Below are 16153 nucleotides of genomic sequence, written 5' to 3'. Positions count from 1 at the left end.
GTTCCAAAGGATTAGTTTGAAAACACAAAGCTGTAAGGTACCAGAAACAAATGCCAAGTGGATGCAGTCTTGTGACCAAAGAAGAATATAGATAAAAATAAATGAGTTGAGCAAGCCCTTGAACATATTGTTAAGCAAATTACAAAATTAAGAAATAAAACCAAAATAAAAGCTGCGCTTATTTCCATCGCAAAGGAATCGATATCTACTTTCAGTGCTACTACAAGCATGTTCCACTGCTGAGGTTCATGGAAGCCACTCAAGGCCGCTAGGGATAACTTCCACAGAATCTCTCTTCTCACTTTCTTCACCAATAGCAGACACATCATGATGCCATCGAAATGCTTACCACTCCTACTTCAGTGCATGGTGAAATAAAGAGAACACCCCCAATCCCACAGATAGGACACATACAGTTCCCCTCTATTCAAACAAACTCTAAGAGACTAGGAATAACTGAATGCGCCATTAGATTTTACTGCATTTAAAGACACTATCTTCATGATAGTGAGAAAGGGGGTTTGAAGTGCCCACTCTCCAATAAACAGCTACAGTATTAGTATTCTGTGAGAGGCCTCCATGGTTCCACAGAAAGAAGATATGGCAAGTACACAGGAGCTCATCTACTTCCCTACAAAGAATATGGTCACCTTCTGCCAGGAGCTCAAGAACTGATGTTCATAACCCATTAGGATATGGAGGTTTGGTTCAAGCCCCATGTCTTACTGCTTCTTTTCTCTAATAAGATTTCTCTATTTGGAACATAGACTCTATTTAGGTCACTTGAGAGAACAATAATCATTGCTGTTTTCTGATTTATGTGAAGCTCTGTATTATACCAACTGTGAAATAAATTCTGGGCAATCAATAAGTAATTAAAACAGAACTAATGGTTGCATATAACTGAGAGTACAAAGTGCAGCTACAATCTAATTATTATAATTTGATCCAAAAAAAGTATCCCTCCAGGCAGCAAAGTTTATTGGTGGAGATGCAGGCTTGCGGGGCATGGCTGCCAACAAACATGTTGATCACATGCTGCGCATCCTCACGCCTCCCAGAAGCTGAACACTGCTTAATCTGCCCTCTGGAGAGATGGACAAAACTGGTTCTGCTATTTCTCTCAACATCCCTCATGTACAGCTCCACATGGGCTCTTAAAGGGGAGGGCTTTATATTCCTTCAGATCCAATTCAGTGAGCAATGGCAAAATGACAAGATCCATCTATTCATATCTGACCTGCAGAATCAAATATTCAGACCTCCTTTCACAAAGTTACATGACACGATATGAAGATGCGCTATATTCTTAAACACAAAATTTGTTTGAAAATTTAGATTTTTTTATAAGTGGATACTCAGGCTTTAACAGGTTCCTGAAGCCAGGGCCAGGGGCATGACCAGGGCAGATGTCAAAATTCACATAACCTTTTTGAGCAGGCAGATTATTTTTCCTCCTTCAAAAGAAAAAGTATCACCTCGATGGTCTGAGACTGCAGTTGACTAGTTTTGAGGGGAGAATCTAGTATGAGAGAGTTTGGGGTTTTCCCCTTTGTTGAGACAAGAGAGAGTGACTAAATGTTCTTCCCATCCCCTAATTAATGGTCTACCGCATGCGCTTGATGTATCATGAAACCACCAGAAGCCATTAATCGTTACTGTTAACTATATATCCAGTTTTGTTTTCAGAGCAACTTTTCACTATATTTAACTCTCCTATCCCTAAGAAAATTATAATGTTTTAGAGGATTGCACAAAAGTTATAGCATTAACTTGATTAAACACCTGGTAGGGGACTGTGCCCACTGTGGAACTGAATGCTAAGTGCAAAGAAATCATGGCACTCATCCACCCCTCTCCAGAACATTGTACATTTTGAGACTTTAAATACATCTGTCACAATCAAGGAAAGATTAATACTCTCTTGGATGGAAAGCATTATTTTAATTTACTTGAAAAGGGACTCCATGCACATATAAAAGGGACCTTTCAGCTCAGTATTGAAAACAGAGGACAACTGTTTCTTCCAGCTTGATCTTTGCATAGGTTATTACAGGATATGGAAGCTGGTTAGCCTCAGGCACATTTACAAACCTCTTCCCTACATTCAGATTATAGGAATGATGTTTCTGAAGCATGCATAGTTGTCCTGATGTATCATAAAAATGATAGGAAAAAAAATCCCTTTTTATTCTTATTTAACAAAAATACAAATTAAAACATTCTCCCTTCATGAAAAATTTATTGTCACAAGACTGGAAAATACCAGTAAGACAGATAGCAGTACTGCCATCACCTATGTCAGAAGGGACCAGTTGTGAGGCACTCTGAATTTCTCCCTATGGGGACCGTTTGCTGTCTCAGATATTTTCTGCCTCTCTGCTGCAGAATAGCAGACTTGAGTGAGGTCTTAATCAGTGGAACTGAACTGTTCCTGCTTCATTTTCATTTATTGTTAATTCAAGAAGCTTAGCTGAGCAACAGTATACTTTCCTTACTGGAAATTTGAACTCTTGCAGATGAGCAAAATGGGAAATGAAATAAAAAGCCGAAAGTATAGAATCATAGAATCATAGAATAGTTAGGGTTCGAAAGGACATTAAGTTCATCTAGTTCCAACCCCCCTGCCATCAGCAGGGACACCACACCTAAACCATATCATCCAAGACTCCACCCAACCTGGCCTTGAACACTGCCAGGGATGGAGCATTCACAACTTCCTTGGGCAACCCATTCCAGTGCCTCGCCACCCTTACAGTAAAGAACTTCTTCCTCAGAACTAACCTAAACTTCCCCTGTTTAAGTTTGAACCCATTACCCCTTGTCCTACCACTACAGTCCCTAAGGAAGAGTCCCTCCCCAGCATCCTTGTAGGCCCCCTTCAGATACTGGAAGGCTGCTATGAGGTCTCCACGCAGCCTTCTCTTCTCCAGCTTGAATAGCCCCAACTTTCTCAACCTGTCTTCACACGGGAGGTGCAAAACCACTATCCCTTCTTTTTCCTCACTCCTTTTCTGATCAAATGTTCCATCTGCTTCTAGTTGCCTGTACTCTTGATTTAACTACATTCACCATTGCTCACTTTCAGCCAGATATTCCTGTCTCTGAGAGATACAGAATGCTATTCCTACATCCAATGAAGGCTAAAAGAAGAGCCCTATCACTTTCTTGATGGGCACTCCCACTCACTTTGTCTTCTATTTAGAGACATCCTATTTGGTATAACCAGTTTCAAAAACATTGCAAATCTCACCTTAAATTAGAATCTTTACCACCTGGCCTCCTGAGTGCCCTCAATTACTTATCAGCAACACTTCTATCTTGTTCTATATCATTATGTCTCAGCTTAATTTCATAAATAACTCTGGCATACAACTTGTGGACTTAATCACGCAATTCAGCTCCTCTGAGCTCTGTAGAGATCCTAGAGAGAATCACAAAAGTGTAGTAATGCTGTGGGACATGGAGCACATGCAGACAGAATAAGTTAAGGTGGAATGTCCCTTAGAGGTGCAGACAGGAGACTTTAAGGGCTAGAATTCGTGGTCATATGATAAAAACAGTGAAGAAGAGAAAAACTGAGGGAGGGAAAGAGCAAAAGAGAAAGAGGTAGTAATGAAGGAAAGGAGGAGAAATGCTTATTTAGCTATATAGTATAAGCAAGCATTATTAATAAATATTGCAACTTAATTAGTATGATTTTTAACATTGTAACTTACCATCTATAGCCAATTTGAGATCAGTCAGTGTAGTTCGAACTCTTGATATAACACGTTGCATGCGGTCAATTTCTTGACGGAGAAATATGTTTATGGGTTGAATGGCTCCCATCTTTTCAAGTTGGGCTTTCACCTAAACAAGAATAGTGCAATAATTACAAAATTTAATGTTTCCCATGCAAAAATTTTTGAAAGTAAAAGGCTGTTTTTTCTATTGTATCGTGTAATTCCTTCGAAACTTTTATGTAACAGATGGCCATTCAAGTCCTGTGCCAACTGTAAGATTTAGCACACTGTGACTCATTAGCTTACCAAAAGGAGCTCTTCCATCATTCTAAGGAGAGAAAGTTCCCTCTTTTTGAAGGGAAACAGCAGTTCCTTCTGTCCTTGTTAGGCTGCAGGGTCTTAGATCTTAAAACCCCCCAACCACATGCTGTACTATGCTATGTTTGATGGTAACTTCTTCATATTTCCAAATCATGCTAGGTGAACTTTCTCATCTCTTCTTGCCATGCTGAGTTAAAATAATGCTACAAATAGAGTTCAACTTAAGAAGCACAATGATATACAAAAGCTGCTACTTTAAATAGCATGAATCACTCATAAGACAAAGTGGTCATGGACACATTACTAGAGAGGCAAGATCAGCAGGATAAGATGCCACAGAATTCTGCTAACCATTATGTGCACCGTTTTGTAGGTAGAAGCTTTTGTCCTTTATTTTTAAGGATAACAGTGTCACTCATATTTAACAGAGAACATTTTCAAAATGGAATTAGTTGTCTGTGTTACTTAGGAACATGTCACAGAAATGGTAGCAAAGCATTCCCCATTTCACTTTAGCACATGATGCATATACAATATGCTTCAGACATACACTGTATGTTCCATATATACCAAAGATCACTGTACGTAATGGTGTATGAGGGAGGATTTAGTGGCACCTGCAGAAATCATGGTGCCTATACCTCACACAATACTAGAAATTCTTGATTTTTAAGATTTTGTCTTTCCTGCCTGTGACTTGGCTTTCAGAAAACCAATGGCCACCTCTCTGTACTCACTCCCACCCAGTCACATGCATAATCTTTCACACTGAAGAAGCCTGAACCCTGATCTTTGCCATATGCCATAGTCACTCCTTTCCTCTGCAGGTGAAATTCTGGGGGACTCTGGAACCAAAAAGAGATCTCAAACAGTAAAATAAGATCCTAAATCCAGATACATACATGGCCACTAATTTGTCATGAAAAAGCTGACCCATAGGATCAGTTTGCTAAAATAATTCAAGACCTCATATGTGCTTACTAACAGAAGATGAAGAGAGTCTATACTTTCAAAGAGCAAAATATCAATGGAATTCGACTGCAGACAAGTAGAAGCCACAAAATTTGGTATAATGAGTGCTATTTCATCAAGGCAGAAGTCCACTGGATTTTGCTTTGTGTTTTTCCAGATATACTTATCTCATTTATACATTATTGTGTATACTATACATTATATGAACATAGTAAACATTACTAAAGATCTTATTATTGCACTGAATAGCAAGTTGCTGCAGGATGAATATAATATAGGAGTTGAGCAGTTATAATTACCAGTATAGATAAGTAAATGCTTTGACAATTTCTAATTTTGAAGTCTCAACTCCAAGCCAAATAAAATACTCTTTTTCAACTTTATATGCTATTCTCCTTGGGAGACAGCTATCAGCAAGGTTATTCATCATATTTTAATCACAAGGACCCATGAGTTTGTCAGACAGAATGTCCAAGAAATAAGTGCCAGCTAATTATGCTAATGCTTTGCAGTGTGACAGTTCATTTTACAGACTGAGTTAATGTGTTTCTTTCTGTAAAAGTGAGAAAAACCGCTACAATCAGCTATCATGAGACTAGATTTGAGACAATAAACTCCATTTGGATAATTTACACAATGACATACTCTGATTTTTTTTCATTCAAAATCCAGGGAAAGTTTCTGCTTTCTGAAAATTTTACAGGAATTGATAATTCTCCCTCTTGCCAAAAAAGGCAAAAAAAAGTTTGATTTTTTTTTTCAGAATACTTAGAAATCTAGTGCATGCCACTAATAAGAAGGAAATGATACAGAATATAGTCCATGCATTTTATTCTTTTAAAAAGAAATATACTTTTTTTTCTAGTCTACAAAGTTCCTTTTGGGGATTACTTAGAGGAAGAATTTCCACCATTCAAGGAAAAATTGTATGGAAGATGTTGTTAAAGGGGTTGTTTTCCAAAGTCCTGATATTTATGAATCTACAAAGAGCAGATGAAATCAATATTCTAAACTATTACTGTATTGATAATCATACAATTTGTTTATCTAGTGAATTCTCAGAATTAAAACATTCTTCTGATTTGTTTCCATGCACCTAGAAAAATACCTGTAATTTTTTGAATAACGGAGTGAACTAATAATGCAGAAATCTGTTAATCTATCCTAGATATGTTCACAGCACTCAGCCTGGAGCACCAAGCGTAACCAGATATGAAAACTGAAAAAAACCCCTGACGTACTTCCTACCTTATTGTATACAAATCAATCCTGATCTGCAGTGAGATTCTCTAGGTGTAACATAGTACCTTTCCTGGAAATCTTTCTGTTAAAGATTAGTATTAAATACCAGCTCTGAGGCATGATTGACTGTTTTTGTATTAGAATTCTTATCAAGCAATCAGATGACTTACTTCCAGTGCTGTATTTATTATGATATAAAGAGATGGATACCGAGTGACAGAAAAAGCCCTCAAAAGACAAAACTCGCTAACCAAAATAGCCTTTCTGTGATCAATATATGAATTCCATAAAGCCCACTTTTCAGTGGTGCCCAGCAATAGGACGAGCTGTTTTTCAAGCTACAAGGATAATTTTCATTATAAACCTCTGTGTGTGATATTTATTAGGCTGACATTTATTCTTGCAACTGTCTTCACTCACATGGACTGATTGGACCTAATAATTTTACCACTAATCTCTTTGTTACCTGTGAGGCAAGACCCAGAAGCAAAAGGGGTCATGAAAGCAGAACTCTTTCTCTGGCTCTACCTTTGGAGTGAGAAACATGAAGACCTTTGGAGTGAGAAACATGAAGACAGTTTTCGGTCAGAAGGAAGGTTTATTTAGCTTTTCCATCACCTGTGTCAAACTGCAGACTGATAAAGCATGCAAAGGTTACTTGTTTTGTTTATAGTCTTTTGGGTAGACACTGAGTCAATTATTTGACTGGTGAGAGGAAGCATTACAAGAACACATCAAAAGAAACATACAATGGGGTAAAATGGTTGCCCTGTTTTGAAAGTTGTTGGTTCCAAAGTTATTGCCAAAGGCTAGTAATTGAGAAATGAAGGCTGTGACAGCCTGAATTTTCTCTGGATTTACACCGCATCAAGAGAAAGTATAATCTGGAGCTCTGAATGTCAGCAAATAATTGTTTTCAGTACCACCTGTCTCTAACCTAGCCTGCTGGGGTTTTAACTCCAAGCAAATTCACTCCATGCTTTCTAAAGGGAGCTACAAGAACTGGACAAAGATAGCAAAGGTACCTGACACTTTCCCCAAAGAGTATTTGCTTCTAATTATCCTCATTTGTTTCCTAAATTTTTTGTTCCCTTTCTCCACTGATAGTATCTTTATAGCTGGATTTCCAAAGACTACCATGCCATGGCTTTACTGGAGCACAGTATTCTTCTAAAAGCAAACCCAAGCTGCACTGCTAGGACTAATGAATGTTTGTCTTTTTACAGCTCTTGTCCAATGAGGCATTCATACGAACTCTTTTTGACACATTCCTTCAGTCTCTTACAATGTAGTGTATTAGTTTTATTTGTTTCAGGATTGTTAAACTGATCTAGTAGGTAATAATGTGCTGAATATAGGCAATAATGTACTGAATGACCAAATGTTGACTTAAATTGACAAAACACAGAACTCAGACATCACAGGAAGTAATTACATAATCCATTTCACTCCTTATACTTGCAAGCTTAATTGCATTTTCTTATTATATTGCACCTTCTGCTAAATTCTGTTGTTTCTTCCCTCAGAGACCATCTAAACTCTCCCTTCTTTTCTGTTCTGACTAATGAAATTCTTGGTTATATCTTAGGGAACATAATATTATTTTTTCCCTTTGGGAATTTTAGACTTTTTTTTTTTTTTTTTTTTGGTCAGTTTATGCAAACTTGCATTTAAAAGCATAGCTTTCTTTACAGCTTACTCATGCCATCTCTGTCCCTTCTAAGAGGTACCAGAATATCAGACCTCCAGTTCACGTGAGAAACACACTTGATGATAGAGATTTTTTGCTTGTCATGTAGAGGTAGCCACACTCCTGGCCCATAAACAACTGCCACAAAGAGTTGGAATTAGGCACTAATAACAGAAAAGGGAAATTCTCCTTCAACAAATAAAGCATTGGTAAAGACCCAAAAGAGTTCTAAGATCTAGAGAATAAGAGAAAGGGTAAATGCATTAGGCAAGATGAAAAGGGAAATACTGAAGAATCAGGAACTGCAGGAAATAATGCCAAACACTACAGAGTTACAATCTGTAGTTGAAGTGCAGCTGACACAGCCAAAATGATGTAGCGAGGAACACATCATTACCAATAATAAACTGTTGGAAAATTACCAGAGGATGTTCTGTAGATACTCAGAGCAAAGGAAGACTACTGTGATACGGAAACAAAGCATAATTTTTGGATGGTTTAGTGGAAAAGTACCATGTCATCCATCAGTAATGGGGACTGAAGAAACAGCGTGTAAGTAGAGTGGTGTGATTAAACAAAGAGAAGTGCAATTCACAGATCAAGATGTTCAGAGTCTGAGAAAACTAGAAATCACCAGGAAGAGATAGTATCTACACTATTGATAAGAGAATGAATCAAACCTACATCCTGAGCTCAAAATACATTTACAAGTAATACAGAAAGAGAAAGTAGATCCAACAGGACATCCTCTGACTGTGCCTGTAAGAATAAACTGGGGGTTGGGGGGAAGCTGATGCAAAATTTTGATACCTAATATTGGTTTGTCCTGTACAAGCAGGACAATCTCCTTACCTGAATCATGAGAGAACAGCTGTCAAGCAAGTTGAAGCAAGAGAGATTTCCTTGAAGGTCAGAAAGGTGGTACAGAAACAACTAACTGTGAGCATCATTATAAAGATGATTGCTTATAAGAAAATCAAAACCAGCATGTATGATTGGCAGATCATTAGAAAAGATAATAGCTTGTCATACTACTGGATGATGAGAATGAAACAGCAATGAAAACAATTGGTGGTGATTTTTTTAATAAAGTCACATGGAAAAGTATGTACTGTACCCAAATAGGTTAGCAAAAAAGAGGCAAGTTAAGACTGCAGGGTGGAACTTCCAAAATAAACCCTCCAGACTCTTTGTCCTTCACTACAGCTCCTGGCTCCATAACCAGCTGCCTCCAAAACTAAGACATTCAAGGAGGTGACTGAGCAGGGAAGGCCTACTATGTGTCTTTTGTATGGACATCCTGAGTGAATAAACCAAGAAGGAATGATAGTGCCTGAAACCAAGCTTAGGCAGAAGAAATGCCAGAGAAAAACACTATCTATTCAAACCATTTAGAAGTGAAATTTGGATTAAACAACTGTGTGTGCATTTTACAAGGCTACACAAATTTCTCAGGGCTAAAACCTGAAGGCAAGAATACCCTCTGGTTACAATATGAAGTTCAATATTTTTGATGTCTTCTAAGTATAATGAGTACCTCAGGAGCAAAAAATTTGCCATATAACAAGGGAATGAAGATATATACTCCTTTGGAGGATTTAGCAAATATATTGAAAAAAAAATTAGCTGGACACACATATTATAGGTGTAGATCCAAGGTGTAAATTATTAAATTTATTATATTAGTAATTAAGTGTTATTATACTTACTGTATTTCATTTTATTTGCTATTTCTGATATTTACTATTAAATAATAATGTGAAAACTAGAAAACTGACTCCATTCCAAATCAAATTCTGCAAATAAATGATTTATATACTATTACTGAGAATCACTCAATAAACAAGTGACAAAAAAAGAGAGACACAAGCAGGGATGGATGGAAAAAAAAGCTATGTGAAAAAAGCTGTTAGTAACCTCACCAAAAAAAGTTGCAAATTTTAATTAGCTTGCCAAAAGGGGAGTGAAAAGACAAGTACTGTGTTGAATTATGACAGTACAGAAGAGGCTATTTATATGACATATTAAATCTGAGATGCATAGTAGAACAGAAGACAGAACATACTGCCAGGGTCCTAAGACTATTGGTTATAATGTAAGTGGACTTTCTAAGTTGGCCAGAGAAGAAAATAAAGTATAACATAACAAGTTGAATACTGCATAATGGGTACTTTACAGGCTTGGACTACAACCAGGAAAAAAAAAAGTACTATCAGTACAAAAAAGAATTGTAAGTAACAAAATCATGGAAATGATGGGTTTTCAATAGTTATTGTTCATGAAACACACGGCAAGATACCACAACCTACTTACAAATTGATGCAAGAGTGCTTTATGTTGGATTTTTCCATTTAACGAGACTTCATAAAAAAATGCAAGAAAACATTGACAAATACATCTGTTATGGCTCAAACTCCAAAAAATCTGGGGCATGAAATGGTCTGTGATAGAATTCATTATTCATAATGGTGGTATCATAATAAGGTAAATTAAAAGCTGTAACCACTATAAGATCACTGATCCTCCAGAAAGAGGCACCAGTGTCATTCTCTAAGCTACTAAGGAGGGCAAGAACTTTCTGAAGTCTCTAATGGCTCTTCTGAGTTAAGATGACTAATTAAGAGGACTATAGCATTTGAAATACATGTTTCCGTTGTAGAAATATTTTAGATAATAAACCAAAACAGACTTATAAAGCACTATGCGTAACTTTAAGAGCTTTTAAAAACATTTGCCAGTTAAATTTAAGAAGCACAATAAAACTCATAAAACATACACATACATACATAAAACATCTGTATCTATAAAACAGCATATACCTCATGAGGGTTATAATCTGGAGGTAACTTCTCTAGCATTTCATCAGCAAGACGCTGCACCACTGCTTCTCGGGTTTCCCCTCCTCCAGTGCTGCTGTCTTTGGGCTGGATGCTCACTGTTATACTTAATGTCTCATTAGCCAGGTTAGTCTGGTAAGTTATATCTGCGTTAGGGTGAAGTCCAAATACCTTGAAGTAAAAGGGAAAAAAAAAAAAAAAGAAAAAATCTGCTATTTTCCTTCTAAAATTATATCCATGAAAGAAAGCACGAAAATGGATAAACACACAAGAAAACCCACAGGTCTACAAAACAACAGATACGAACAGGTCACCGGCAGTACATCCATTAAACTGGCCAAAGATCAACCTCAAATTACACAAAAACATTAAGATAGGCTGCATATACAATAGCATTTTCATTCATTTGAGTGGGGGTTTTTAACTGGTCTTCTGTTGATCTTCACATTGCAGGCTTTGGATCATGCTGTGGAGTTCTACCAGGGAGTAACAAACTGATTCCTTTCCACTGGTTCAGACTAGAGCTTGTTGGAAACATGTCATATGTGGACACTGAGCCCTCACCACTAGCTCTTTGTTTCTACAGATCTATTGCTGTTGTTCCATCTATTACTACCAAGTAGATGCCCCTCATAATCAGAGCAGTTACCATTTCTAACACATTTTGTTTTACGCAGTCTCTTAGGCTTACAAGGCACGCAGCACAGTGAATAAAACACTGCCCATATTCAAAGTACCGAAAGATTTTATGACTAGTGATGTATTTAGGATATTTTATGGTTTAGCTATTTTTGGTTTAAGTCTCCCTTACTTTTCCTTACTTCCCCTTCTTCTGAAATTGAATTGTTTTATTAAGATACAGCTAACACAGAATTACTGCAAAGCTGCCCTTTGTCTGAATAATAATAGCTTTCTCACAAAGTTCCACTGAAATATCAGTAAGTCTATAATTGTCAGGTTGACAACTGCAACTCTTCTCCGGGAGGAATTGTACTGTGACTTATTTCAAAAGCCCTCATTTAATTACAGCTATCAACTATCTCTTATACACTTTGAACCACTGATCTGACAATGAGGAAGGCTTGCCCTCAAACTGAGTACTAAACGCAAGCAATCTGCTGTTTCACAGTTTTCATATTTTACATTAGAATTGGTATATTACAAGGAGACACTTGTAGTGACCGATATTTATGTACTCTGAGGACAGAATAAAAAGGGCCATATGTAATACTGTTACGCTTGCAAATCTAGAAACTCAGAGACAAGGGATATATGTGGCTGTACTTGTGTCAAAGCCAGCAAAGCTGCACTGATTTACAGTAGTTGTGGATCTGACCCTTACACAACAGCACAGAGAACACAGTACAGGCCTAACATGGTGTGAGAGGTGTTACTACAACTAGCGTGGAATTAGATTCCAAGTAAGATTTAACATGTTTTACACATAGTGGTTTACTGAACCCGAATATTTAGAGCTGTAAAAAGTGAAAATATCAATGCACTTTATTAGACTCCCATATTATATATGGAATTAAATACACATTTGAAGATGATACACTTTTTTCTGCTTTTGCTCTTGCACAATAAGAGTTAGCTTGGTTTTGCTCTAGCAGATTTCATGGCAATGCTATAGCCCAAATTAGAAACATGAAAAATGTCTGCTATTGTGAATGTGAATTGCAGTGCTAGTCCAAGGGCTAACTTCAAAACTGGGATAATATTACCAAAGACAGGGATGTTACATGGGACACAACTCCGGTTTTATGTTTTTATGCAAGCTACGTATGAAGGAATAAGAACAAAGAACCCAGAGTAGTAAAGCAGCGAGTGGACCAGTGTCCTGGATGTCCTGTATATTAATGAAGAATCAAATCTCTCATTCTTTTTGATCCAAAATCCCTGGGAATTTTGATTAAAAAGAGGATGTTAGATTCTGCCTTTCAGATTTTTTTTTCTAGCCTGATAAATCTTCAAAACCACTTGCTAAAGCTCCATACCACTCTGAAATCAAAGTAACTTTTGGAGGGATTGCTGAGTGTAGTGGGTTGATCCTGGCTGGATGCAGGTGCACCACGGGCTGCAGGGGAATCTGTGCTCTGGCGCCTGGAGCACCTCCTCCCCTCCTTCTGCACTGACCTGCGTGTCTGCAGGGCTGTTCCTCTCACACATGTTCTTACTCCTCTCTCCGGCTGCAATTGCTGCTGCACAGGTGGGTTTCTTCCCTTTTCAACCATGTTAACCCAGAGTCAGTCACTACCACCATCACTGATGGGCTTCGTGTAGGCCAGTGGCTGGTCCATCTTGGACCCAGCTGGCATTGGCTCTATTAAACACAGGGGAAGCTTCTGGCAGCTTCTCACAGAAGCCACTCCTGTAGCCCCGCTACCAAAACCTTGCCACATGAACCCAATGCAGTGAGTTCAATAGCCCGCTTCAGAACTCGGTGATTATTCTGATCAAAGGTTGAAATCTCATCAAAAAAGCAAGGATACAGCAATCAGACTTATTCAGTCCTTCTTCCTTAACCAAAAATGGACAAAAGAGGGAACAAAGATACACTGTTTTGACTAGCCCAATATCCTTTGTGGAACAAAGAAGGCTGGGAGATTAAAAGGTTAAAGGTTTCCATGAGTAATTCTGACAGGTTTTGGAATGACACAAGAAAGTCTTAGCTTTCTTCCTATCCTGTGAAAATGTGAAGGAGAAATAGATGTATGCATTCCTGGACTTCAGCCTATTTACATAAAAGTCAAAGGTAAAATTCCCCTGAATCAAACCATACATACCGATTTTTTACAGGCATCAAAATACTTTAAAAAGGCATTGCAGCACTGTGAGATAGGTTCCCAAGTGCTAGAAAAGCAGATCCACCTGAAATCTGATTGAGTCAAGGATCATACACTGATAGAAACCAATCTTACGTTGGCTGCATTTACCCTCACTTGGAAAAAGTGCATTGTTGCCAGCAAATACCCTTGAGTTCTGCTTTCACTACCTTCAGAGATGCAAAACTTTTCAAGTTTATTTTATGACCTTGGAATCTTCTTACCCTCTCAGCCAGCACATTACTAGTAACAGAAACCCTTTTTTTTTTTCTGTTCAGTCCTGTCTATTTAATTTTAATAGAACTTACTGCCAAAGGCATTTATCAACTTAATAGCAATGAGAGAGAAATCCAGAGCATTCGCTTCTGTTTCAACTTTAACTAACTTCATCATGTGTGCCTGTACTAGCGGGACCAGAAAGTTGCAGTCCTCCAATTAATGTTGCAGTATACACACAGATTGCCATGGGTTGCCCTGCACTCCACCCCATCAATTCATGGCAATACTCAGTTCTTCCTGTTGTCAAAATGGAATAATCTCCCAACTATAACTTGCAAAATGAGACCATATGGATTTTTTATTTTCATTATTTCTCAGTTCTTGTCTGATCAATCCCACACATATTTGCAAAATCATGAAATAGTTTAGTTTGGAAGGGACTTCTGAGGGCTGCCTAATTCAAATGACCCACTCAACCAGGCTGTCCAGCACAGTGTCCAGTTGGGATTTTAATACCTACAAAGATTGAGACTCCACAACCTCTCCAGGAAACCTCTTCTAGTGCTTGACCACCTTCACTGTAAAAAAGTGTTTTCTTGATGCCAGATGGAATTTCCTGTTGTTTAATTTACGCCCAGTGCCTCTTATCCTTTCACTGGGTACCATTGAAAAGACACTGGCTCCATCTTTACACCTTCCCAACAGGTATTTATACACATTTATAAGATCCTGTCTGAGCCTCTTCTTCTCCAGGCTAAAGAGCCCAAGTTCTCTCAGCCTTTCCTCATATGACAGATATGTGTCATATGGCACTTATCTAATCCATACATTGTCAGCTTGACTATGAAGTTGTTATGGGAGTTGGTGTCAGAGGACTTAGTAAAGCTGAGGTGAAAAGCATTCACTGCTCTTCACTCACCCACCAAGCTGGTCACCTTATTGCAGAAAGCTGACAGTTTGGTTAAGCATAATTTCTCCTTCACAAATCCATGCTGGCTACTCTCAATCACCTGCTTGTCCTTCACCTGTTTGGAAATGCTTTGCACAAGGATTTTCTCCAGCACCTCCTCAGTGACTGAGGTGAGGCTGACTAGCCTGTAGATCTCCAGATCTTCCTTCTTCCTTTCTTGAAGACTGGAGTGATATTTCCATTCTTCAGGAACCTCTTACAATCACCATGACCTTTTAAAGGTAATCGGGAGTGACTTGACAATAATATCAGCCAGCTCCCTCAGCAGTCACAGGTGCCACTCATCAAGTACCATGAACTTACATATGTTCAGTTTGTTTAAATGCTCCCTAACCTGGTCCACTTCTACTAGAGATAAGTTCTTTGTTCTAGACTTTTTGTCTAAGGGGCCTTGGATTCCTGGAGGCCAGTTTTACTCGTAAATACTAAGGCAAAGAAATCATTGAGTCTTTTCCATGTAATTTCTCACTAGTTCTCCTAACCCATTCAGCAATAAGCCCATATTTTCCTAAGTCATCTTTTTGCAGTTTACATACTTGTGAAATCCTTGACAAATTCAACTCCACTTTGGCCTTGGCTTTCCTAACCCTATCTCTGCAAGATTGGACAGTAGCTCTAAACTCTTGCTGGGTTACCTGCCCCTGGTTCTACATCTTGTATCTTCTTTTTTACATCTGAATTCAGTTGGGAGCTTCTTGTTCTTCCATTTGGGCCTCCGGCTGCCTTTGATTTTCTAATTGTTGAGATGGATCTTCCTTAAACCTGGAGGAGGTGATCCCTGAATATACACCAGTTCTCCTGACCCCTCTTCTCTCCAGGGCAATAACCAATGGGATTCTTCCAGGCCTGGAAGAAATCTCTGATGAGGTTCAAGTACACTTTCCTGAAATACAGGGCTGTGGTCCTAATTTTACCCTACTCCCTCCTCATAGGATCCTGAACTCCACCACTGATCGCTGCAGTCAGTGATTTCACATTCCTGACCAGTTCTTCCTTGCTCATGAGTACCAGGTCCAGCCAAGTGCCTTTCTTTGTGGGCTCCTCAGTTACCTGTGCCAGGAAGTTGTCATGAATGCACTCAAGAAATCTCCTAGATTGCTTAAACCCTGCTGTATCACCCTTCCAGCAGAAAACTAGCGTCTTTAAAGTCTTCCCTGAGGACCAGGGCCTGTGAATGCGAGACTTCTTCCAATTCTTTGAAGAAGATGTCATCTACTTCTTCCTGCTCAGCAGATCTACACTAGATACCCACTATAATGGTCTGCCTGCTAATCTTGACTTATACATTCATGATGCTGGAAAATATACCTGATTAAATCCTTTATCTAACAAAAAATCCCTTTAATATATTG

At 38.4% G+C, this 16153-nt stretch overlaps 1 protein-coding gene across 1 annotated transcript in view; it reads right to left on the bottom strand.

Moving 5' to 3' along the window:
* Window positions 1–16153, bottom strand: part of LOC115602733 (dynein heavy chain 5, axonemal-like) — a 155875-nt gene that overhangs the window by 13384 nt on the left and 126338 nt on the right. Inside the window, exons 73-74 of the mRNA XM_030474161.2 lie at window positions 10770–10958; window positions 3720–3852 (exon numbers count right to left, since the gene is read on the bottom strand). Of these exons, the coding sequence (XP_030330021.1) occupies window positions 3720–3852; window positions 10770–10958 (322 nt within the window). The remainder of the gene's footprint in view (window positions 1–3719; window positions 3853–10769; window positions 10959–16153) is intronic.

The sequence above is a fragment of the Strigops habroptila genome, chromosome 1 (assembly GCF_004027225.2).
Source record: "Strigops habroptila isolate Jane chromosome 1, bStrHab1.2.pri, whole genome shotgun sequence".
In the NCBI taxonomy this organism is placed as follows: Eukaryota; Metazoa; Chordata; class Aves; order Psittaciformes; family Psittacidae; genus Strigops; species Strigops habroptila.
The sequence above is the reverse complement of the archived record's forward strand: the minus strand, read 5'-3'. Positions and strand labels throughout refer to the sequence as shown.